This window comes from Cydia pomonella, chromosome 22, assembly GCF_033807575.1.
Source record: "Cydia pomonella isolate Wapato2018A chromosome 22, ilCydPomo1, whole genome shotgun sequence".
In the NCBI taxonomy this organism is placed as follows: domain Eukaryota; kingdom Metazoa; phylum Arthropoda; class Insecta; order Lepidoptera; family Tortricidae; genus Cydia; species Cydia pomonella.
This window is the reverse complement of record NC_084724.1, coordinates 10,377,678-10,403,976: the sequence shown is the minus strand read 5'-3', so window position 1 is coordinate 10,403,976 and position 26,299 is coordinate 10,377,678. Positions and strand designations below refer to the sequence as shown.

Here is a 26,299-nt window from a genome sequence, read left to right as displayed (position 1 = left end):
TGGGATAGATGGAGTTTACTTTTTTATAAAATATAATAGTCTACTCGACAAGTTCAAAATGGTGAAAAATAGAGATACTACTAAAAATACGTGTAATACCTCATTGGATTTGGAATGATGCACAGAAAAATGTATTAGAAGCCCAGAAAACATTTAAAAAGTTGTAGACAAAAAAGGAGGAAAAAATAAGACATTTCCTTTTTCGCCAATATCTCAAAATGTATTAATATTTAAGAAATCTGATTTAATGAAGCTCCTGAGGCATCCTCAGGAGATACTGGAGATGTTGACGGTCTGACGTCCGACAACTGAACAGTTTCAGTTGTTTCCTGTCCTGAGGATGACTTGTAGAGGGGCGAAACACGTGTCGAGTTTTGTACTTTTGGTGGTGGGTTGTTATATTGATTTGTGTATTTCTTTATGCAGTGAGAGGGTGGGAACATTAATGGCATATAAAAATATGCAAGTAAGTATACCGGGGTAGCACTGATTGACTAGCACGTTATGTTTTCGCAGATTAGCAATGTATTATTTTTTTTTTGCTTTTATTTCCATGAATTTTGTTTGTTGATAAAAAAATACAACAGTTGTATAGTATGAATATAAGCATTTGTCTTATGATCCTAGAGACAAGGGTCACCGAAACCCCCGCACCGCGCTTTATATAAAGTTGATAAATATCACTGGCAGTCATTTAATTGACAGATAGCTGCTGGAGTAGAATCTCATCACAATCAGAATTAATTATTATCCTAACGCAATATATTCGCTAAAAGTACCAGGTGCTCATAAGTCGCACGGAGGTTAGAGGTGTCTTTCAATGCGCGTGGGCAGCCGTGACGTCACCACAAACAAGTTCGTGACAAATTGTACAAATAATGGCACAGTTGGGTTATGTGGGCTGATGAACTAACTATTATTTATTAAACAATAATAATTATGATCTAAGTTTAATTTTTTTTTAATTTAGGTACAAGCTAAGATCGTAAAGCTTCAGGACCGAATATGGACTTTTTTGAAATTATCTGTAGGAATGTTATATGTTAATTGTGTATTTGTGTTTATCGCTATCAGTAAGACACGTTTAATTGGCCCTCTGCAAAGCAATTATTTTGTTTTTATAAAATATTATAAACTCTATCTATGCAATACATATTTGCATGCCACGTGCTATGTAAAGTATGGTTACCATACACCATCACTGCCAAGTCAGTCCAAAATTACCGTAGATGAGTAACTGCCTATGGGTAACTTATGAGTGCCTGGTACTTTTAGCGAATATATTCCCTTGGGATAATTGTCAATTATTAGCATATTTTTAACTTATGTTCCTTCCATTTACAAGTCCTTCAAATGAAAAAATAATGACCACACAAATATATTTATTTCGTCAAAAAATTATTTACACCAACATTTCGGCAAATAGGGCAATATATGGGCACAAAAAAGAGGAGTATGCATCAAATCTACGTGACTGAATTTGTTACAGTGACTAATTTCCCATTGTTTCTACCAATGATTCAGCCTGACTCAAAACACCCACGGAAAACGGATTCCTAGTAAACATAAAAGGAATTTCTTGAAAAAATAATGAATAGTTTTTATCTAAACATGGTAATCGAACGGTGCTTATAACTTTTAAAAATAATTGTCATACAAAAAAGTGATAATTTGAATAAAACTAAGGAAGACAATATATTACAAACACTGTCTGGACTGGGCCGCAAAAAAAAATTTATATTAGATACGTAAACGGAATAAGCACACAACATAAAGCAAGAAGTTAAATCAAAAGGAGTATAATATTTTTAAAAGTATTAATTCTTTTTTAGGGTTCCGTATTCAATCCTTATAGTTTTGTCATGTCTGTCTGTCCCTCCACGGCTTTGCTATTAATACATACATTAATCATGCCGACAAAGTGGCTAAAATAAAAACTAGAATTATTTACTTTTATCGTTTTAACCCTATGTTGTGGGGTGTCGTTGAAAAGGGAAAGGTATTTCTAAGCAAATAAGGGCTTTATGAAAGTATTTACTATCCATGAAAATTATAGCAAACATGATCAGCTAAACCGTTTTTGAGTTATCACAAAAAGTCTTCCCTTCTCAGTTTTAATATTTTTTTATTAAATAAAAGTCAGCAACATAAATAATTGGCAAAGTCCTATTCGCAACGTACGCTTCGTTAAGAGGATACAACCATAAATCAACAACAGGCGTCGTCATTACACACTAAACGCTATTTTCCCTTATGTGGGTTTTTCTAAAACACAGTCATTTAAATAGGACCACCTGAGTCGCATCCAGTCTAAAGGTTCCCATTACACTAACAATATAACTCGCACGCATTTCTTAGTAAAAATACGTACAAATACAAAGTGCTATGCGAAAGGACTCCCTTAGGTTGTAATGTACACGATACCTACTTACTAATAGCCCCCGTTCATGGCAACCTATTGTGACATAAGGATACTACGGAACTGAGCATGACCTCACATGCTCGTGCCCCGTTTTAGTAGGTTCAGATTATAAGACTTATCCAAAAGACTTAGGGACAATTATGAAGTCAGGCGAGTTCGATTCCTTTCCTTTGACTATTTCTTTTGTTCGTCTTTTTGCCTTCTCTATCTCTCGACTTTAGAAGGGAGATTGAGAGACAGATAACAAAATTTCGAATTTCACGATAGGCCCTCTTCACCCGAAACTCGAGCCTGTTCGATGTAACCGGTCTCCTAAATAAGGAACGTGACGACATACTCTGAAGCTATTGAGACGAATTTTGGACTTCGATCGGTAAGACTTGAAGCCGTACGTAACAAGAAATAAAAGAAGTGGTTTAAAGGCATTCCAAAAACTACTACACTATTTATGCGAAAAAAAAGGGGTAAAATAAATGTATGGGAGCCCTTAAGACACCAAAAGGAGCTGAAAATATTAAGTGAATTACTTAGAACGATAACAACGGTATGTGAAAAAGAAATAAGGAATACATGTTCGACGCCTAGATTTAGGGATGTTAAGAGAAATGCCAGCGCACGTACCTTGTTGGGAGCGCTTGTCCCGCTGTATGACGTCTTGCAGGCCAGCACATTTTTAAACATTCCCCAAATTTCGGCGTCAGTTCACACGCGTACTGCTTCCCTTTGTTTTAACAGTTTTTTTGCTATTTGATGCATATTTTTATTTATTCGATTAAACAATGCGTTAGTGTACAGTTTTATTAAGAAGAAATACTTTAACAAGATTTGTATTTTATTTTGTATTAAACTCTCTTTTACGTTCAGGGCCGGATTTAGGGGAGGGCAACCGGGGCTACAGCCCCGGGGTCTCCACAAAAGAGGGCCCCCACAATAGCGACTTCGGAAAATTTACCATTTTATTTGGAAAATAATTTGGGGCCTGGGGGCCTCGACTCCTTTATTGCCCGAGGCCTCCAGGCTCCAGGCTTACGTTGGTCATCCGGGCTATTAAAACTAAACTTGTCGGTGACACCTCTTCAAACAATAAGCACGTCAGTGGTTCCGACGACGTTACAGTATCTTCCAAACATCCTTTTGGCTTTGCTGTAGCCACATTATAAAATAATCTAAGTACTACATAGAATGATGTGAAGATAATATATTTAAATCATATAGGTAAATAAAATCATGTTCTTGTGAAATTTGCGTTGTACAGTCAGCATCAAAAGTAGCGGATCAAACAAGGTTTCAAAAGGTAGATACTTTTACATTTTGTAACAACTCCACAAAATGTGGTGGTTCTATATGTAGAACAATTAAGACGGTAAAAGATATACTTTTGAATGTACATTTTAAAGATTTATCTATATTTGGAAAAGTTATCCGGAATAGCAGATACTTTTGGCGCGTTGTTTCATCCGCTACTATTAGATGCTGACTGTACCTGAGCGAGTAGTAACATCATTTGAAATACAGGTTTAAAGTAAACGAGTAAATTACGTAAAATTAAGTGACCTTGGTAAATCTTGTAATGTGACATTTAAAGGTTAAATTGAGGTTTATGAAGCTGCAATTGTTTATTTTTTATTTCATAAACATATAAATTGAGTGTGTCCGGCCATATTGCAGTATTTTTACGCTTAAAGTCTAATTTCCCACCCCTTAACCAGCCCGCTGCTTAAAAAACCGCTAAGCCGCCGTAAGCCTACCGCTTTCGAGCGGTTCTTATCCACTTTGGTGGGAAATCATCCTCCCATCTCATTTTCGGGTGTCCCTGACTTCTCTTGCTGTATATCCACTCACATGCTTCATATTTTTCAGTGACTTCTATTATTATAATAAAATAAGGGTGACAGCTGGTAACTACAGTTACCAAAATCAAGTGAGTGGCTAGAGGGAACCAATTAGTTATATTTTGTGTCCATTTGTTTATTTTCGATCTTGACATGTGACATGTCCATCTCCATTCTCTATTTCTCTGGCTGCGTCTCTAACTTTAGATTTTTTCCTGATTGTTGTCAGTCTCCATCTGTAAAAAGCAAGTATACTAGGAATAAGATTAAATTTATTCCTAGTATACTTGCTTTTTAGGACCTCTTTTAGGCTCTAAAATTTGCTCCATGTTTTTGTTATTCGTCTGTCCAGTTCTCTAACACAACCACACAATCTCTCTGCTTTGCCTAAAGGTTGACTGGTAGAGAATGCCTCATGGCATTAAGTCCGCCTTTTGTACTATAAGGTTTTCTTTTGTGCAATAAAGATTAAATAAATAAATAAATACTTCTTTCCACACACACACATACAACGATTTAAAAAAACGGTGATGGTACGGAATCGTAGTGACGTGCCATAAACTTTACGACTTTACTAGGCGTTAAAATCGTGACATTTAAATGTTGACGGTGACGTTTTGCTTAAAAAACGGTGACGTTACGGAATCACAGTGACGCATCGTAAATGTCACGATTTTAACGCATGTCCTCCTACTAAAGTCGTAAAGTTTACGGCACATTACTGCGATTCCGCACCGTCACCGTTTTTAAAGCAGCGGCGTGGTCGCACCTTTAATCCGTAACTATTTTACCGGTTAGATATTAAGAAAAGATCCAACTCCGTAATATTTTAGTTTCACTGGCAAAGAAGCAAGAGATGTTTGCATGTATGTCCATTTTGCAAGCCGTGCCTTTAGTCGAATATCTAAGACGTCTGTACCATATTCTCAAAAGCGTAGGGCTTTTGAAATTGCCCTTAATGTCGTAATTGGGCTTGATTCCGAATTTGAAATTAGTCTCATTTGCCTGCATGATGGTCTCGCCCGGGGCTAAATGACGAATGCCCAAATCGTTTTTCCGTTAAAAACAAAAATATAGGACTAGGGATGGGAAGTAGCTAGGTTTTACCGGTTATTTGTAACGTCACATAAAAATCTTCAGCGCAATCTACTTACTATTCATCATAGAATTAGTGTACCTACTTGCTCTAACTACATAAGTAATTAAAGTTACTCATGATAATACTCTCATACAGACATAATAACCTATGTATCACATACGCATAACCAATCTTTTTTATGTGTATGTTATAATATTAACTAAGTTGGCAGTTTAATGTACGACTCTCGTTAGAGCTGTCCGGGTCCGGGCTGGGGCGTCCGACACTTCGTTTTCTATAGAAAGTATCACACATGATTATCGATTACCTGTCAACGAAGTGTCGGTCGCCCCGGCCTAACGTGTCTAATTGCTTCTCTAGGCATCAGCACAGCATTGTCTTCACAATTCTGAAGCTTTACTCACAGCACAGCATATTCTTGACAGTTCTGAGACTTTACTCACCATCATAAATCGATAATGCAACCAAAAACATTAAGTTTTATGTACAAGGCTTAATTTATTGATTAACTTCCTCCGTAGGTACTATCAAAAACTGTATGACGGCATTTATTATCACTTAATTTTTTTTTTAACTACTTAGCAGCACATGCTCTCAGTAAAGTCTCCCGTCTCTACAACATTTTGAAAGCTCGACGTGCCGACCTAAACACTTGAGCAGGTTGTGTAACTATGATCGATACTTTGCGCAACTTTTACGAGCTTTTAACCCATATTATTGACCATTTGAGAAGTAAATCGTAGAAATAATGGCCGTTTTACTTGTTTTAGAGAATGGTTTCATTTGATTACTTGACAAAATGTAAAACAAGAATTAAGTATGTTTAAGTAACCGACAAAAAGGGCTTGACACTGGCATAGTTGTTTTTCAAAAGTTTGTGTATCAATTGAGAATTGAGTTGTTTTTGTTTACATCGTATTCGGACATCTTGAGAGATGAAGTACCTATGTGCTGTGGGATCATAAAATATTAAACATGTTGAAAATCTCTAGTCTTCATAAAAATGTTAAGCATACAAGTTATAAAGATGGTTTCTCAGAATACAGAAGTACAACTTATTGCTCATTCTTTAAGAAAGGCAAGTATCCAACCGGACCTTAAGACATTTAATTCGATTAATATTAATATGACCTTGGAATACGCAAAACTTAGTAAACGACGTGGTACATAAAACTAACTGCCGAGTCAAGCTTTTAAACAAATCAAGTGCAATTTTTTATCTTACTCCATTGAAACAAAGTTAATAATATAAACATATAAAATATGTCCAAGGTTTTTAATAACAAAACGAGAGTAACAATCGCTGCCAATTTAATTGTAGCGTTTATCTTTGAGGTTATTTATTACGCGTCTAAAAGCTTTTGTGATGAAAAGTGATATCTTGTTTGTTTTTTTTTCAATATTCAATATTAAAAAATAAACGTGTTATAATGATGAAGAGGTAAGTAATAAAATATGAAATATGCTTATATTTATTATTTTTACATCAACAGTAGGTTTTTATATTGATTACGACTTTTAAAGGAAACTAACATTAAAACTCATCAATAAGAAGTCATGACTCATGAAGCACTAGGCGAAATCCAACTTTCCGCACGCTAAACAGCTACGTAAAGTAGCAATTTTTGAGCAACTGAATACAGTTTAATAAAAAAGTAATTTTTCGCATTTTACGAAACCCGAAAGTTACTTTTATCACAAAACACAAAGATGTAAAAAAGTGTTCAGTCCAGAAATTTTGCACTACTAATTTTGTAGTACGAGTGTATTATCGGTAATTCGTGACGATACATAATTGGTTTATAAAATGTTTAGCCGAGTGACGAGTGTAACAACGAGCGCAAGTGTATACCATATCATAGGGCATAGCGGATGCAAATCGGCGTTTAGCAAGCAGTGCAAATCATGTGAGTTCACATATTCGACTTATGCTTACTTATGCCTCACCATTCGCACAAATGTGTGGTCAGTATAGGAACAGTAAGTTACAGTAGCATCCCATGAAGTACATATGACAGCTGTCATCCCTACTCAATAGGGATTGCAATATTGAAATCGTTTTTTTGTGCTAAAAACCGGACTTTCAATAAAAAACCGGTAATTGGCTGCAGTCCTTACTTAACACGCCAAGTTGTCAATGTATAAGAACTTGAGATTGAGACATATTGAACAGTAACATAAATAACTAAGAGTTACAATGAAATGTTATAGCTAAAATTGTTCTTTGAATCATTTAATTCCTTAAGTTCCTATAATATGTATTATCTTTTCACAAGTTTCACAGGTTCTTTGCAATTAATATTTATTGCATCGAGTTGTTTTTTACAAGGTGTTAAGTATTTCATTTCTCGATCAAACATGAACCATGTTAGGGCATAACAAATTTTATATCGAATAGTTTATATAATAATAAAATTCTTGAATAATAATTTAATACAATAAAAAATATATTTCAACAAATTACGTTAAAATTTTTTGGAAATAATATTTTAACATTAATTCTCGTTAATATTGAAAATTTAATAACAATAAATAATTAGATAAAGATTTGACATTTTTACAAATTTTTCATGTCTTAGGTATACTTTTGAAGCAGCTCATATGAGTCAATCTGTACAGTTAGATTTGCAACAGGTAGGTAGGCAGCAGAAATTGGGCAATCGTGCATGATATAACATGGCATTAAGTATTACCTATCGCAATCTATACCTGCTAAACAAAGCGTCTTAATTTTTTTTCTCTATTAGAAATACAGCTAAAAATATATAAAATCCTGATTTTATGGCTAGCGTCAGCGTGTAGCATGAAAAACATAACTCTATTGTTTAGGCGCACCCACATGGGCAGCAATTACCAGAAATTTAGTACCTCCCACAATATTATTTGAGCATATAGAGATTTCGGTGCTTAATTTCTGATAATTTTAGCTCATGTGGGGTGGTTGTTTAATATGATCTGCGTTGCGGTTACGATTTCGTGACGATATAATCAAAATTTTACAAAAGTTACATCTGGCATCTGGCGTAATGAAATCTGTGATTTTTTTGCACTTCTTCTAAGCTAACTTTTCACCGAGTTGAATAGAAAAAAGTGAGGGAGTGTCATTATAAACGTAATATTTTCATAGATTTTGGAATTAATGATGATATGGCCACACTTTTCAAATGCTATGCAAAGTTATATTGGTCCGAATGTAAATATAAGTTTTCAATTTGTTTCGGCAGCTCCTTTGTCATTCACTTACCTACTCTTAAAATCAACTAAAGTTTAATAAAGCAAAATAATTATAAGAAAGCATTATTTGGCTAGTTTTTAAAATTTGGCCAGTACTTATTTTACTTTAAAGTTGGTTAAAACGAATCAATTTTGAATGATATTTAATATTTATTATATTTTAATATCTGGGACACCGAGGTTTGCTCGGGTAACATAAAAAAAACTCAAAAATGTTTTCACCCACGAAAACCCCCATATAGCAAATCTCATCGAAATCGTTAGAGCCGCTTCCGAGATCCCTGAAATATATAAATATATACATTTACAAGAATTGCTCGTTCAATGGTAAAAGATATATATAAGATTTATTATTTATTCCAACCAGGAACTGCAATGACCTTGTTGTTCGGCGAAAATGTCAACTATAACTTATTATGATAAGATCGAGAACCACACATACGATTTTAAAACCTGTTATTAATGCAGTTTTTGCTAGAATTTAGATACAGATAGTAACGGTTACCTGTAGGTATCTAAATTCAGTGTAAAACATAAAGATAAATAAATGACAAACTAAAACCAGATACGGTCATTAGCATATCAACCGTTCCTAATAAGAGTGACAAATAACAGTAAGACATTCGCGGCAGACAATTAATATTCACTCACCTTGAATATCCTGATTTTTTTTCACAAATCACAAAACACCGGTATTAGCAACACTTACACCGCACTATGATCGGGGCACAGCACTATTTTGGCGCGAAGTTGGACCGCAAGATGGCGACCGCTCGGTCGGGCGCTCGAGGTCGACTGACTGTCTGAATGAGTAGCGAGAGGCTGCGACGCTGGTGCTACTATTTTGCGAACGCGAAGGAAAACAACTTTTTTAAGGAGATATTTCAATTTACCTGCAAAAATAATGTGAAATAAAATCAAAATTATCATTTCTCACATTCCTCTCACCTGCTTACCTCACCTATGAAGTTGCAGGCGTCCATAGGTTACGGAGACTGCTTACCATCAGGCAGGCCGTATGCTTGTTTGCCACCGACGTAGTATTAAAAAAAGGCACAGTCGAGTAGTCTAGCCTAGCGATTATAGGATGCAAGTCAGTTCATAAGAACTGGGACAACATATTTTACCAATTTTTATAGAAATTCAACGCCTACTGCTAACCTAAGCACTTCTCTAGTATAGTTGCATCTTAAAGGAGCCGAAAGCCTGCTAATCGTAAGTATTGGCGTGGGCATTAGTTTGTACGAAAGCGACGGCCATCTGACCTTCCAATCCAGTTGAGAAACAATCTACCTATTAGGGTTAGTCCGGTTTTCTCAGGTTGTTTTCCTTGTTATCTTAATATTAAGTATTTTTATTTTAATGCAATTTTCTTCTACGGAGATACTTAAATGCGCTTTATATAATTTATTTATTAACCTTTACAAGTGGTTGCTACATTTTTAATAACGCAATTTAATTGGCAGTTATACCGCTGGCGACGTTGACGCGATGATAAGACTTATCTCACGTCTAGATCTGGGTAAACGCTTTATAAAGGTATATTGTAATTACCTTTCAATATGTGGTTTAATTAAGAAATATTTAAGTGCAGTAAAAATAAAAACCAGTAAATTTACAAAAACCGGTTAAGTACGTATAATTGAAACAGGACAGATTCACAACACTAAGGTACAGGTTTTTAAAGCGTAGGCAGCGGGCATGTCACATCCCTGGAGTTGCAGGCGTCCATAGGCTACAATGAAAGCTTACCATCAGGAGGACCGTATGCTTGTTTGCCACGACGTGGTATAAAAAGCTATGAACTCTACTATACATAGGCACGCACATAAATTGTGTAGGTTACGAGTACCTTACCTACACGTGTAACATACATACAACATACAATACATATGTAAGGTAATGTATGTCAGGTAATATTTAGTAAAATATTACAGTTCAAACGAAACCGGATTTATTGCTGAAACCGAAGGTTCGGTTTTGTTCTAGTTTCGGCTAAAACTGAGCCTTTGGCCGAAACATGATTTTTATGCCGAAACCAAAACCGACACTTTGCCTTGTCACTACTTAAGTTTCGGCGTGGCCGAAAGGTTCGGCAGTTTTTTGGCCAAAACCGAACCTTCTACCGAAACTGGATTTTTATTGCGCGAAACCGAAAATTCTATCGGAGACTAAAAAATACTAGTACCTGAGGGCCTACCGCGAACCACGTACGACGTGTTGCCTCTCTGTCGCACTTGTAAATTCGTGCGTAAGTGTGACAGGGAGGCAACACGTCGAACGTGGTTCGCGGTAGGCCTTCTGATACTTAACGACGGACAAATGTGAAAAATCTAACCGCATTAAAATCAGATTTGATATAACTTCAACTGGTGGTCGCTGAATGCGGAGAAGCGCTGGTGGCCTAGCGGTAAGAGCGTGCGACTTGCAATCCGGAGGTCGCGGGTTCAAACCCTGGCTCGTACCAATGAGTTTTTCGGAACTTATGTACGAAATATCATTTGATATTTACCAGTCGCTTTTCGGTGAAGGAAAACATCGTGAGGAAACCGGACTAATCCCAACAAGGCCTAGTTTACCCTCTGGGTTGGAAGGTCAGATGGCAGTCGCTTTCGTAAAAACTAGTGCCTACGCCAAATCTTGGGATTAGTTGTCAAGCTGACACCAGGCTCCCATGGGCCGTGGCAAACAACGCGAGGAAGAAGAAGAAGATATAACTTCAACTGGTGGTCGCTGAATGCGGACCCTTATAATATTTAGGTACTTCTAGTCTGTTATATAAAATATAACCTAAGTAGTAAGGAAACCAGGAAAGCATTAGGGGGCGGTATCCGAAACGCCCGTTGCTTGTAACATCATAGGGAAGGCCGATCCTTTATGGCTAGAAACATATTTCGGAGTAAGTGGAAACAAGTACCTAATTAAACTCGAAATAAATTCAAGAAACCCAGCTAAATAAATAATTGGGTCCTACTACAAAAATCTCATTCCTCCGGTCATACATATTCACAAATTCCCAGGAGATGCCGCTTTATTACTGTGTAACCCGTGCCAAGTTCCATCTACAACCATAATTAGCTTAGTGTATTTTCATAAATTATAAGTGTTCTTAAGTTACGGCTCATATCTATTTTTATGGTCTCTTTTAATTGTAACTTTGATATATTCCATATTGTAATATCTTGTATCACATGTGCTTTTGTATCTAGTGTGTACTGTGTATTTATATATACAGTTTCTATTTGCGAGTTGTTGTTATTGGCTCTGTATTACTATTTAAAAGTTTAATGTATCTTTTACAGCTGTTGGAATTCCTTGTATAAATAAATAAATAACCACTGAGCGGAATCTCCTGGGAATTTGCAAATAGGTACCTATAGCCAGGGGAATGAGATTGCTGTAGGATAACCTGGATGATCCATTTAAGTCCCAGAAGAAAATATGACATGGATCTACAGTAAGGCTACCCCTTACTAGGGTACTAGATATACATATTTCTATTCTGCCCACCATTTAGTAGGCATTCATGGGCATTCTAACCATATGCTTATTTCGCGTATTGGTACCACACGATACAACCAATTTAGTGTAGTTAGTGTCGAGAGTTGGTGTAATTTGCCAGTTTCCTAGCCACTAGTTCCTCAGATTTAATTTTGGAGGAAAAAAATACGGGGATAGACAAAGTTCACATATTTGAGAATAAAATAGTGAGTTTTAATTTTTTCCCCATCTCGTTCGCTGAAAAAAAGGTTTTTGATCGGAATTCAGGAAGGGTTGCTGGAGAGATGCTCTACAGCGACCCCAACTTCATTTGGCTTGTACTCCCAAACTATAGAGATAACATTTTTTCACCTCAGCAGCTCGAACAAGAACACTCCCTGGAGTGACGTAAGTGCGACTTTCCTCACTCCAGGTCCAGGGAGTGACGAAAGTACGACTTTCCTCACTCCAGGGAGTCTGACAAAGTAGCTTTTTAATTTAGTGAAGGCCATGAATACAGGAATAAAAACTTTACTTGATGTTACATTTTTTTAACCTTTTATATGTTCTCACTACTGAGGTTTTACATCTCGTGTTTTTTAATCCCCCGCTACGCACAGGATTCTAACTTAGAATCTTTCGCTTACTCGGGACTCAAAATCAACACTCGCAAGAAAAACTAACTTTCCTGTCTTGTTGCACAAATAACTATTTTCAAGTAAATACAAATTAAGTATCAATCGTGTACTAAATCTTCAGGTAATAAAATATTTAAAAACGCAATGTGGGGTTGCCAGACAGAGAGCATGATACTGTTTATCCGTCTCTCCTGAATGTCGACCTGTGACATTTCTATGGTATCAGTTTAATACAACAAAACATGAGAACCAAAGATCAAAGATTAATTTGTGAAAACATAGTTATTTGTATGTGTAATGCGTAAAACCCTGAAATACCCTGTGAGGTAAACCATCCTCAACTGTGGACCAAATGGGGCCACGCCTTGCTAAAATGGGTGCCGCGGGTCGAGGCCGCGACGGTTGTGGCGTATTCCCTATGCAACTGGGTTCTCGAAGTGTCCCGGATAACATTGACTGAAAAGTTTAGTGTTTAAACTTAGATGCCGAATTATCTCCGACTTCAATTCACTCGAGAACAAAGTTTGATTAATCCTCGTGCCTTGAGACCATCGGAACGGTCAAAATTCCACTTTTCAGACCACTAGCTACGCTGGGGGTTCAATTTTGGAATCTTTCGCTTGCTCGGACATAGATATTAGCACGAGCAGTTAAACAATAACTTTGCCCATTTGTAGATAAGTAACTGTTGTAAAATAGTACATTACGATACAAGTGCGAAAAATAGGAAATTCGAAACGAGTGGCGATAAATTAAAACACGACCGAAGGGAGTGTTTTAAATCGACACGAGTTGCGAATTACCTATTCGCACATGTATCGTACAACGTTTTACAGTACATATGGCCCTTTAAATGTTCGACACAGTAACATAATATGCTACTTCTCGCACTAGTGCTATAAAGTAGCCCCATATGTACTGTAAACATAGTATTGTATGTGTGATGCATAGACATAGAGGTATTTCCTAAATACCCTGTGAGGTAAACCATTCTCAACTGTGGACCAAATGGGGCCACGCCCTGCTCAAGGATAGCCGTGGGCGGGCCCGCGCCGCCTGTTGCGTGTTCCCTATGCAACTGGCTTTTTGAAGTTTCCCGGGTAGCATCGACTTGGGAAGTGTTAACTTAGGTGCCTAATTATCTCTGACTTTCTTGACAGGCCTAGCCTAGTGTGGGAGTCGCTGATAATATAGAACCTTCCTATTAATACCTCCTATTAATACTTATTACTTAGATAAATAAAATAAATAAATATTATGGGACATTATGACACCAATTGACTACGTCCCACAGTATAGGCTCAATAAGGTTTGTGTTGAGGGTACTTAGACAACGATATAACGAAACTCCCATGACTCAGGAACAAATATACGTGCTCATCACAGGAATAAATGCCCTTACCAGGATTTGAACCCGGGATCTTCTGCTTAATAGGCAGGGTCACTACCCACTAAGCCAGACCGGTCGACTAAACGACGTTAGATACGGACATACTTAGGTATTGTTGAATAATAAATACTTCTTCCTTGATTTATTTTTTTACTAATTTTGTATGGACTGCATTCATTCATAAGTTGGTATGCAATTTTGCAGCTCGCTGTACGTCATCATCGTACTCACATACTTGTTGGAACGCGATAACCATTTTTTTTTATGATAGAGGAGGCAAACGAGCAGACGGATCACCTGATGGTAACCCACGCCCATGGACACCTGCAACACCAGAGGGGATGTTGCGTTGCCGGCCTTTAAGATGGGTCCATTATAATAGCGCGATCTTAGGGCGTATTTAAACTTACCTATTTGAAATTCACACAATTTTAGAGTTTAGACACACTCTTTTGCTTTTCAGAGCAAGCGAAGTTCTTCATTCAGTTTTGATAGTTTGGCTATAACTATATACTTTAGTATTTTTATTTCTGAAAAATATTTTTTGTAGTGATTACAACTTCTGCCTGCCGCTACTGAGCCTGCAATAACTGATAGGCTTTCGAACTTGACTGTATACTTCCCCACCCTCAGCGGAACCCACTCTCCATTAAGCCAACATTGCACCAGGGTCCCCTAGCGCCAGAAACCAGTACAAAATAAAGACTAGCAGGCTATCTCGTCGGTATCATTACATAGTAATAAATTACTGTACGCCAGGCCGCAGTTAACTTGTTTGTGGAGCAACTCTGTGAAACACGGTAACATAAGGTAACTTACAGAGTTATTTATATTGCACAGGGTTGTTCCGCAGTTCTTCTTTTAAAATATGGCCTCCATCAAATCTATGATTATTTTACAAATGTCAAGTGTGCTCGTAGAGCATGACGTGGTTCGGAAGTTGCTTTTAGTAAAGGATAGCTGGACTTTACTAAACGGCACGATGGATTGCCGGGTAACACTAGCTGCACACTTCCACGATAGTTCACTGCATAATAAGCTATCAGTATTACATTTTGAGCAATAAACATAAAATATTCTCGAGACGTCTTCGCCATCTTGAATCTCAAGTTGCTCCACAAAAGATAACTGCGGTGTGGGGCGCAGGTAACTTTTGTGAACCAGAAAAACAACCACATTGAACAATGTGGTTTGGTTTGGGACCTACCGCGTCAACACTCCTTCTTCGGCTACTCTGAATTTCACGCAATTTACATTAAACATAAGCTATTCCTACAAACACATTGTTTTAACTTATTCGGATATATCTGTGGTCAGCTTTATAAACTGCCTTATTCTTAGAAGTGTGTCTACTGAAGAAGGGATGGGGATCGCAAATGAATCCAACGTGAGTGAAGCTGCAGGCATAGCTATTTATTATGTACCAATCTAAGATTTTTCTGAGCATGATGTACACCTAGCGGTAAGGCAAGTTTGTGCGGGGTGTAATAGATAGTCTATATTATTTAGTTGTCTCTGACAGCAGAGACCCCTGACGCGAACATCGTCGTTAATAAGCCTGCGATCGCGGAAGCTGATATTATCTGTTATTGCCTATAAGCTATTTACAAATTAAATGCTTATGGCTGTTTAAAAGATAGGTAAGGGTTCATTCACATATTATAGCATCATTTCACATATGACAGTACGAATTAAATGTCTATCTCTTTTTTCTTAATAAGTGTGACAAGTTAGGAGGGGGGAGGGGGGTCTAAAAATCATGCAGTTGAAGTAGCAGGTATAAGTAGACTAAGTAGAGCATCTTGAATAGGCTTGTAGCTCCTGCAATTCAACCTTTTCTAAGCGACTCTCAGCACCGTTTTAGGCCTCGACGTTCAGTGGAAACGAAGTTGGTTTGACTGTATCATACTGTCTTTGTCTTACTCTAGTACTAGCACCCAAAAGAAATGGATGAGTATAGTTTTCCTGGCTTTTACTGACTGACAAGTTGTGTTTGCCAGACTCTAGCAAGTAGAGGAAACAAAAGACTGATACATTTAATTACTTAATGATGCATTAATTTTAAACATGTGCTGCCATCTATATTCACTTTCGGCAATTGTGCGCGAATAGGACGGACATCTAGTGCCGAGTAGCGGTACTTTTAAAGTCGCTACGAAGCATCCGAACCGCGCATAACCCTACAAATTTGAATAACACATTTAAACCGTGTCGTGTCACCTAAAACGGTGTGTATTAAATTTAGTCGGTTTATAATTGTTATGACCGCATTGACATTTTTGCGTCAAAAAATCTGTTTCCGAAATGTGACCCAATTATACAGGAACAAATAGTTTTATTTAATTTATGTACAAATTAGCATAAAACCTACGATTTCAAAAAGTACAAACATCTCTCCAAATGGTTAAACGAAACGTTTAATTCATGAAAAGTGTGTTTGTGTTAAAACATCTGTGATAGTTGATAATTATTAAAAATATATTGTTATTTTAAGTTTATTTTATTAATAAATCGGCAATAATAAGTATTTAGTATTACCAATTGTTGATGATATTTTCCAAATAATATTTTTCATGTTATAAGTTACTCTTTATGAGTTTTGTGATATCATTGTATGAAAAACAATTATTAATATAGAACAGTGATTTCGCGAACAGCGATGTCGTTTGTTAAGTGCTGTTTTGAGGCGGGAGAGGGCCATGATTTTTTGGACTCCTTTGTCCAGAAATGTACGGATCCAGGATGTGAGTATAAATCGTAAAATAATATTTGTTTTTGTATTAAACCTTATGAATTTTTCATAGTGCCATAAAGGGTTGGATATTGTTACATCTGGCAAAGATTCAGGAGCTATTTGGCGGCTATTAAATATTTTAGTCGTAGACACAGTACAGAGACATTATTGATTACATTCTATGAATGCCGCCAAGTTCAATCAACTTCCGCTACTACTTCCGGACTGAGCTGCGTTCCGATTTTATGACAACAATGGCAAAACGTCTAAACACATCTATTTTATATTATTATTTTAAAAAGACACAAAAAAATTTGCTCTTGTAGATGCAAATAATTGTACTTGAAATTTGTTTAAAATGTTTTCATCGACACGTCATTTAATATTACGTGAACGCGACCGATTCCGTCTAGTGATGAGCATGAGCACTATAAAGTATCGATTATCGAGTAGACTTTTCACTATGCATCTATGTCATTATATGTCACCTATGCATATCAAATATTTGTTATGCAAACCTCCTCAAAATATACTACTGTAACAATTTGCTTGAACTAAAAAGAGAAGGTTTGCTCGCTTTGCACTTGAGATAACGTGAGGGACTCTCATATATTCATTGCGAGTATATCCTCCAAAGGGCCTACCGCAAAAACCAAAATTCGCAAATTGCGGGATCTTTCTTTTTTACTAATACGTAATTAAAGTCACAACGAAAAATGCTCGCAATTGACGAATTTCGATTTTCACTGTTATAACCCTGGACACTTTTTATGTGTGATATTTTCCGTTTCATCACGAGAATGTTTTATCAGGTTTTATGACATCATTGACATTTGTGGTTTCCCAAGTCGTGTCGGTTTTATGAATCTCCAGGTGTAGTATTTTCTTAAATTATAATTTATTAGTAACAGTGTTCTTAAGTTTCGTGAGTGTTTCGTGAAACGGAAAATATCACACATAAAAAGTGTCCAGGGCTATAACCGCGAAAATCGAAATTCGTCAATTGCGAGCATTTTTCGTTGTCACTCTACCTATATAGGTAAGCATTCGCTTGTTTGCACAAATGAGCAAATGAATTCGATTGATCTATTATATGTTGCAATGCAAATTAATCATTAATCGCATGCGATGTCGTTGAGGTTGTAACGTTGTACAGCCCAATACATAAAGCGATCTACACATGCACCAATATCACCACGATTAATTATCAGAATCTCGTCTTCGAACTTTACTTTTTAATTTATTTATGTTATGGTATTTTTTTTTAAGCATTATCATTTAATCTCTTGAATAATTAAAATCTGACGTAAATCATAATAATTGGTAACTTGTGAAGTCGATATGAGATTTGGTGTTATAACATCACTAAAATGTATCGATTGAGTCATGTATGTCCTTTCTAATCCGCCCATTAATAGTTAAAAGTGTAATTACTTTACTAAAACGTCCAGAAAATAGTTTTCAAGAATAACAATGGCTCAGGGTAAGTTATTTTCGCGTAGATTTTATATAAATCCCTAAATTGTATTCCAGGAACTTGTTTACAAGTTCCCGTTTGACGTTTGCCCTGTTTTGTGGCGCCATCTTGGTTCCTGTCAGTCTGGTTACAAGCGCGTTTTCTCTCGATATTTGTAGTTTTTAACCAAATTAACAAATAAAAGTGAACACAAAGCTAATAAAATGGTGTAAAAATATTAAGCGCATCAATGGGTGCGTGTTTTCTGTGTAATTTCGCAAGAACTAAGTAGAACGCGGTGTCGTAACTTGGCAATATGTCTGCTGTGCAAACGCAAAGTAAAACCAGCAGTTCCTCGGCTGCGAAGCCCCAGAAAAACTATGGGAAGATTATTCTTACCTTGTACAACTGCCTGCTGCCGGAAGCCGTGTTTAAAGAAACGCCATCACAAGCGGATGGCCTCGACATTGAAACTGAGACTGATCTACGCATCCTGGGCTGCGAACTCATCCAAACAGCTGGAATCTTGCTCAAAATGCCCCAAGTCGCCATGGCTACAGGTCAGATATACCTTCAGAGGTTTTACTACTCGAAATCCTTTGTCAGATACCCCATGGAAACCATGGCAATGGGTAGCATTTACTTAGCCTCTAAAGTCGAAGAAAAACCTTGTAGAATACGAGATGTGATCAATGTGTTTCATCATATCAAGCAAGTGAGGGCTCAGAAAACGATATCTCCTTTAATTGTTGACCAGAACTACATAGAGTTAAAGAATCAAGTGATAAAAGCTGAACGGAGAATACTTAAGGAGCTAGGCTTTTGTGTCCATGTAAAACATCCACACAAACTGATTGTAGTATATCTACAGCTGCTTCAATATGAGAAGAATCGTCAGCTCATGCAGATGGCATGGAATTACATGAATGATGCCTTACGAACGGATGTGTTTATGCGATTCCCTCCAGAAACTATAGCTTGTGCTTGCATTTACTTGACTGCTAGGAAGATTGGTTTACCTCTACCAAATAACCCACACTGGTTCTTACTCTTTAAAGTAACAGAAGAGGACATCCGTGACATTTGCACGAGGATTCTGCAGCTCTACAAGCGAACCAAAGTGAATTCGGAAGAACTGGAAAAGAAAGTTGACTTGCTGCGCAGAGTCTACCAAGCTAACAAACACTCACAAGCCCAGAAAGAGCGGGAAGCGAATGCAGAAGAAAAAAAGGCTGAATCCCCCACTGCATCCACTTCTAAGGATACAAAACGTGACTCTAAGAAAGACAAATCACCCAAAACACCACCATTATTCAATAAATATCATAGTAGCCACAAATCTAAGAGGGAACGTAGATCTCGGTCCCCATATGACAGGAAGCGGGAATATTCAAGCAAGAGACACAAGTCACGATCAAGAGATAGAGAGATTGAGCGCTCAAGAGAGCGAAGATCGGATGATAAAAGGAGTCGAGGCAGTGGCTCAAGAAAGTATGATGATTACGAGAGATCCAAGTCAAGTAGGGACAGCAGGGATGATAAAAGGAAATATTGAAATGTAAAATAAAGTTTTGAATAATTATTGTTGTTTTTCTTCTTGAATGTTACCTTCAGTAGTCACTCATGGGGTCAATGGGTTAAGGTTTGCTTATGTAACAAATAGTACGTACTCAGGACTTCGGATATCATGTTTTTGAATTTTAATCTGTTGTAAATGTTAACAAAAAAAAGTTATCAATGAGTTCCCTCTAAAACAAAATTGTGCATTTATAGAAGCAACTTTCTTTCATATTTTAAGCTTATGTGCATAAATTGTTACACACTTTTGAAGTGCGTTTTAGAGCTATGTTCGTGATCTTTAGTATCAAGTGAAGGTCGAAAAATTAGGATTCTAATTGATGAAGTCCCCAGAAAAAGGCCTCAAGATTGCTAATTAGATTTTTGCCAACCATATTGTGATCTAAAAAAAGCGCTACTTTTCTAAAACTCTGTTTTCTGAACCTACTGCATTTTAAGAGGGAAGAATAGCTTCACAATATAAATTCCTAAGAATTTACCACGCGTAGTTTTAAGTGAAATTGTATATTGTGAGATAAATAAATCATATCATATCATATCATATCATCCTAACCAAACATATATACATTTCTGATGAAATTTCCATTTCGGGAGAAAACTGTTTCCACTAAATAAATCTTAACAAATCACTTTGATTTTGATCGCTTTAGCATAATATATTCTAGGTTTATACTTAATGGTGCTCCCACACAGACTGTTACAAGTGTTAAATAACGTTATAAAACACGATAACATTGTTAAACACTTTATAACTTTTGTTACAACTTGTTAGATGTTGTAAACGCTCCCACATTGATATAAAAATGTTATATAACACCTAAAACAAAAAAAATGTTTTATAACAATGTTATATAACTTTATAACAAATGTTATGAATGTTACAATGTTATGCAACATTTTATCAGGAGAGTGCAATACGAAGAGCGCGGGGGTAGATGTGATTACGGGACGCATTTACTTAAAGTTGTCATTCGCATGTGAAACTGTTTATTTCGGTGTTTGCAAAATTACAACTCTTAATTTGAGTAACGACGATATTCCGTCATGCTGTACTTTTCTCTCGCTTTTAGAGAGCGAACCCAATGACTAAATCCTCGTCCATGTCTACTCGAGTCGGAAACCTCTTGCACTGACGTATTTACGGTATTTGGGAGCTTTTATAACCATATAACATGTAACATTATAGTAACACAATGTAACACCAGTGTGGGAGAACCTGCAACTTGTGAAGTTGTTGCAATTTGTTCTAAAGCATTTTTTATGTTGCATAACACGATAACAATGTATAACATTTGTTATACAATGTTATATAACAAATGTTTTATAATGTTAAATAACACTTGTAACAGCCTGTGTGGGAGCACCATAAGGTTTCACATAAAAAAAAAATTACATAGTTTTTTTTAAACAAACTGCTTAATTCAACCAAGTTATAATCACATTTTATATGTTTGGTTTGTATTATAAAAACCAGTTTTTTAAGTGAAACCTATAAACCGAGAATATAATTATGCTGAAGCGACCGACATCAAAATCAAAGTGATTTATTAAGATTTAGTTTGTGGAAACAGTTTTCTCCCGAAATGGAAATTTTATCAAAAAATTAGGTAGGTTTAGGTTAGAATCGCAAAGCTAGGTATTCTTCACTCTTAAGCTGTGGTTCTAAAGGCCAGTCCAGACGGGAAATTTTTTTTGCCAATCTGATTAAATTGATCAAATCAGGTGGTGTGGACGCAAACGCCAATCTGGCTCGCCGATTTCTACCGCCGACTATGACCGATATTACCGATAACATGGCGGTGGGAACGCAAGAATAAAGAATATTTTTTTTTAATTTACAGCGCTCAAATATCACCCTAAAGCTGGGTGTACACTTGTTGTCCCCTTAGCAATGTGTATTTTTGAGCAGAGATAGGAAGTGTTACTATTTTTTAGTATTAATACAATGTAGTAGTGTGTAGTGGGAATATAAACACGACGCGATCCAATCCAATGCCGCCGCTATCTATCAATGGCATTGTTCAAATACGTAACATTCGATGTCAAAGATATGTTTACGTTTTGCGCCTTATTACAAAAGGGGTTAGGTACAGGTGGTACGACGTGTAAACAAATCATTGACGACTATATATCTCAGAATAATTAACTGAAATTAAGTCTAAGAATAGTGTTTATTGTAGTTATTTATACACGTGGGGATATTTATACGCATGATTCGAATATTGAATCGATATTCTAAAAGGTGCGCAGCGTAAGTCGGTGTCGGTATAGATCAGAGGTTCCCAAACTTTTTTTGCCCTCGTGTGTTTGGGAGGGGTATATGGATAGTTTTGTGATTTTTCCCTATCAATATTCTTGATCAGTTTTGTCATTAACGACTACGACTTAGGTATTACTCGGCAGCTCGAGTAGCGCGACGCAAAGTATGATAATGTTTATTAAGCATTGCACTATAATCTATTATATTATAAATGCGAAAGTTTGTATGTTTAGATGTTTGAATGCTTGTCAAATCAATCACGCATAAACTGATTAACAGATTTTGAAGGAATTTGGCATACAGGATGTTTATTTCATTACCTGTAAGTGACACTAAAGAGAATTTGAAATAGAGGTGTATTGTCAAAGAAAACTTTGAAAACGCCATTTCACTTTGATTCTTATTCTTTCACTATATGTGTTAAATTTGTTAGATATCAAAAAGTGGCGCCATCTAATAGATCAAAGGCCAAAGGTTTGGCGACATCGTTTCGAGCGATGGCGCCATAACCATTAAGTTGTGCCCGGTAATATGGCGCCACTTTTTGATATTTATCAAATTGAACACATATCAGTGAAAGAATAAGGATCAAAGTCAAATGGCGTTCTAAAAATTTTAATCATGTGTCGAAAGATGGTAGTAAATTTACGTGGCTACAAAGTTTTCTTTGACAATACACCTCTATTTCAAATTCTCTTTGGTGATACTGGATACTTTTCACCCCGGAATTTACTCTCCAAGGGAGCGAAATAAAGGTTTAAAAATGTTAAAGTACCTACGGTATTAAGCAGGAGGAAGGCATGGCAACTTAGAGGCGTCTATGGGGACGAAGCTACAGGCGGCGGCTAGTTATAAATAAAAGCGGGATCAATATATACCTTGGATATATATTTATTAGCTGGAAATACGTAAGCCTACCAGATAATTTGATCGCGTAGGTGGAATCACCAAGGGTGCTGAGACTTGTGTGGGTGGTATATATATTACCAAGCAGTAGCGCGGTAAATGATACATTTTTCGATGTTCCTGTTTCATCATTATTAGCTATAGTGTTCAACTTTAACATTTACTCAGCAAATAGGCAAGGGCAATTTTACACGTCAACATGGGATTTACATACAAGCAAAAAAAGCATATCAACAATTATAAAATACAATTAACTGAAAATATCAATGCAAACTAAAGTATGATTATTACTCAGAGACGTATAGTCACTTAATGACGAATTACAAAAATTAACTAAAATAATATCTGAAATTACGTAAAGGTGTAAATGTCTCGTAAGTGTCAGAACAAAAGATTATACAGTTTATCAAAATTATCCTTAGAGATGTATAGGGTCTCCAAGAGTCAAAATTGTGTTTTGCTTTTATTTGCGGAGGAGACGTAAGGAGAAGAAAATGGATCATATCACGCAATCCTCAACATCACAATGGCAAAGTCATACCATCATAGTATTTTAACATTAGTACACTTATTACTACTACTATGATCATCCTAAAATGTTGACTGCAAGGTTAATACGGTTAAAATAATTTATACAAATGTTACAAATGAGAATGTATCGAAGTAACTAGTATCTCAATGTCATATTTATTTGTATTGTAATCAATAATCTGTAAAAGCTTGCCACAAAACTGTTTATGGCATAGTATATGTATATAAAACAAGCATTTATTAACCAAAAAATAGCTCATCCACCTCAGGTTTCGTCATAAAAGAATGTCTATTTACACATAAGTACCACAAGTATTAGTATCTCTCCGTTGCCATGCCACCACTAAACTACTGAACTAAGTTTTAGGAAATTTAGCACTTACGAGTATAAAATTTAAACCCTGGGGATGGACAGTCAGACCCTACTTTATTTTAATGACCACGTAGCCTACTCAGTAGTGATCCTTTTTATATGTTTTTATTTTGTTCCTGAGCTATGGATGTTTTCTATGTATTTATCCACAACACGAGCCTTAGCTATTGAGCGGACTAGGTCGATTTTTGTAAGTTTATTTTTTATATACATATTTTATTTTTGGAGCTATACCTATCTCAATTTTTTTTTGTAACGGAGGGGAAATGACACATAAAATCCTTCGAAGGCGCAGCATCTTCGAAACATGTGTCAGCCAAAAGAATAAAAGTAAGTATAACTATTATACTTCCGTAGCGCAACCCTAGTGTTGCGCGACATACCTATTTCAGTCGGGTCAGATAAATATAGCGCTGGCCGCTCAGTCGCACGTCGCCGGCCGCCCTGTGCGCCCTTACGTTCACGTTACTGTCTCTGAAAATATGAAACGTAGGACCGTTACTGTTTCCGAGAAATGGGTAGGCTCTTAGGCAGGATCGGGAAATTAACTTCGCGTAATTGAGAAATTGTGGAGATTTTATTGTACCATAAAGCTCAACTTAGCGTACTTTGCCAAACACTGTCTGGATTCAAAAACAAAGTGATAACGGGAGAAAGGCGTCCTAGTTTGGGATTAGGTAGATGTAGACAGCTGTATGATTGAGAGTATGTTATTTCTATCGCGCTTATTTGTAAGAGTAGGCAATCATAGAGATGATAGGCAAGCTTGAGGTTTTGAGCAAGTTTACTTTTGTTAGCTATTTTCTTTATAGAAACTGTAACTAATCAGTTTTGGCACTTAACAGTTCGTCTGATTTATGCAAACGTGACTCCAAGTTTAACTGATTGCCACACATGACACGCACGAATAAGTCAGGTCTCGGGTCGCGAACTAGACGAGGTAATGGGGGGACGCGAACGGGGTCCATTCGCCGCTGTGGGAGTCACATCATTTCAATTTCAAACGAATATAGAAAATAGTTAAAATCGTGTCGTTGGTTTGTGAACTTGATGATTACATTTCTTTTTCGTTCTTGCACTGATTAGTTATTTAACATGATATATTTAGGTAAACATTATTTATCAATATTAAATAAAAATAATTTAAATTATCGAGGAGGGACTTCAATTTGTATAGGACTAAGTCCACTGCTCCTACATTCTTGATATTATCCTACAATTTATAGCATCGATGATTCCTTATCTTCCTAACCTAACACGTGAACAGTTTAAACCTCAAAGTCCAACCACGCGACTACCAATCTTCTAGCGTTATAAATAGCGACGATAATATCTTAATATCTCGGAGAGATTTTAACCGTAATTTCTCGTCCGGGGTTACTACTTAGTTTATCAAACAAAACTCATTCATTACCCGAGGAATGGCTGAATAACCAACATAAGAGTGATTTTTGATTACGTATAGTCTTCATATATATCTGTCTCAAGTTATTCTAGATACGAGTTAACAGTCAAGAAAAAACGTTTGTAAATGATAAGCTGTCGTGTACATATCAGTTGTTATCTTCGTAGTAGGATAACATCACAGTAGAGTGCCGCTGTTAGAAGCAGCAATCAATTCAAAGTAATCAATATTACTTCATTATTATTTTTGTTTTGAAAACCATACTAACGTAGGACTTTGATTGTCTATTGTGTTCTGTGATTGAAATAGACTATATCATGAGAAAATCACTTCCAAGTCTCGCAACTAATGACATCATATAATTGAGTAGTTTATACCAGTCTAATAGTAAACGTATAAGTGAAATCATCTCAGTGTGTAGTGAAAATTAGTGCTAAAATGATGCCATTAAGCAAGATCGCACATCGGACATGCTTCGTAGTGAGCAGAACCGTGTACATGACATGTAAGTTTTACGCATGGAGTTTAGGAAAAATGTATAAATTGCAAAATAAATAAATATATAGTCTGTCAAACAAATTTTTCAGTAGAAAAAGGTGCGAAATTCACATTTTCTTCGGAACTATAACCTTTCGCGCCTACATTTTTATGCCGCTTTTTTACTGACAGTAATATCTTGACAGACTATAGTTTAGAAATTTAATTATAAATAAAAACATTATTTATAAACCCAAAAACATAATTAATTAATATTACACTACAACTACACTAAGATTGAAAAGGTATAAGTGAAACTTTATACCTACAATAGTGTGTTTCGTATACAGTCTTAAGTTAAGACTGTATATGTGTTAAGACTCTTAACAATGCTGTTCGCCGATATTACTCACTCTCCCACAAAGGCATTATCTCGTAAAAGTCAACTACTCTGTTCTCGGCGAACATACCCGATGCACTACAC

General features: G+C 36.3%; 3 protein-coding genes across 4 annotated transcripts in view; 2 read left to right on the top strand and 1 right to left on the bottom strand.

Moving 5' to 3' along the window:
• Window positions 1-9,393, bottom strand: part of LOC133530277 (trichohyalin) — a 141,123-nt gene extending 131,730 nt beyond the window's left edge. For both annotated transcript variants that reach the window (XM_061868154.1, XM_061868156.1), the window contains exon 1: window positions 9,239-9,393. The gene's annotated coding sequence lies outside the window, so the exon portion shown is untranslated. The remainder of the gene's footprint in view (window positions 1-9,238) is intronic.
• A 7,274-nt stretch (window positions 9,394-16,667) lies between these two features.
• The window catches only part of LOC133530283 (protein EFR3 homolog cmp44E), a 41,684-nt gene continuing 32,052 nt past the window's right edge, over window positions 16,668-26,299 (top strand). The window contains exon 1 of the mRNA XM_061868167.1: window positions 16,668-16,839. Coding sequence (XP_061724151.1) covers window positions 16,755-16,839 — 85 coding nt within the window. The 5' untranslated portion in view covers window positions 16,668-16,754. The remainder of the gene's footprint in view (window positions 16,840-26,299) is intronic.
• On the top strand, window positions 18,391-19,867 carry LOC133530290 (cyclin-L1). Its single transcript, XM_061868188.1, has one exon. It carries the CDS (start codon window positions 18,602-18,604, stop codon window positions 19,838-19,840), a length of 1,239 nt encoding a protein of 412 aa, XP_061724172.1. The 5' UTR covers window positions 18,391-18,601; the 3' UTR covers window positions 19,841-19,867.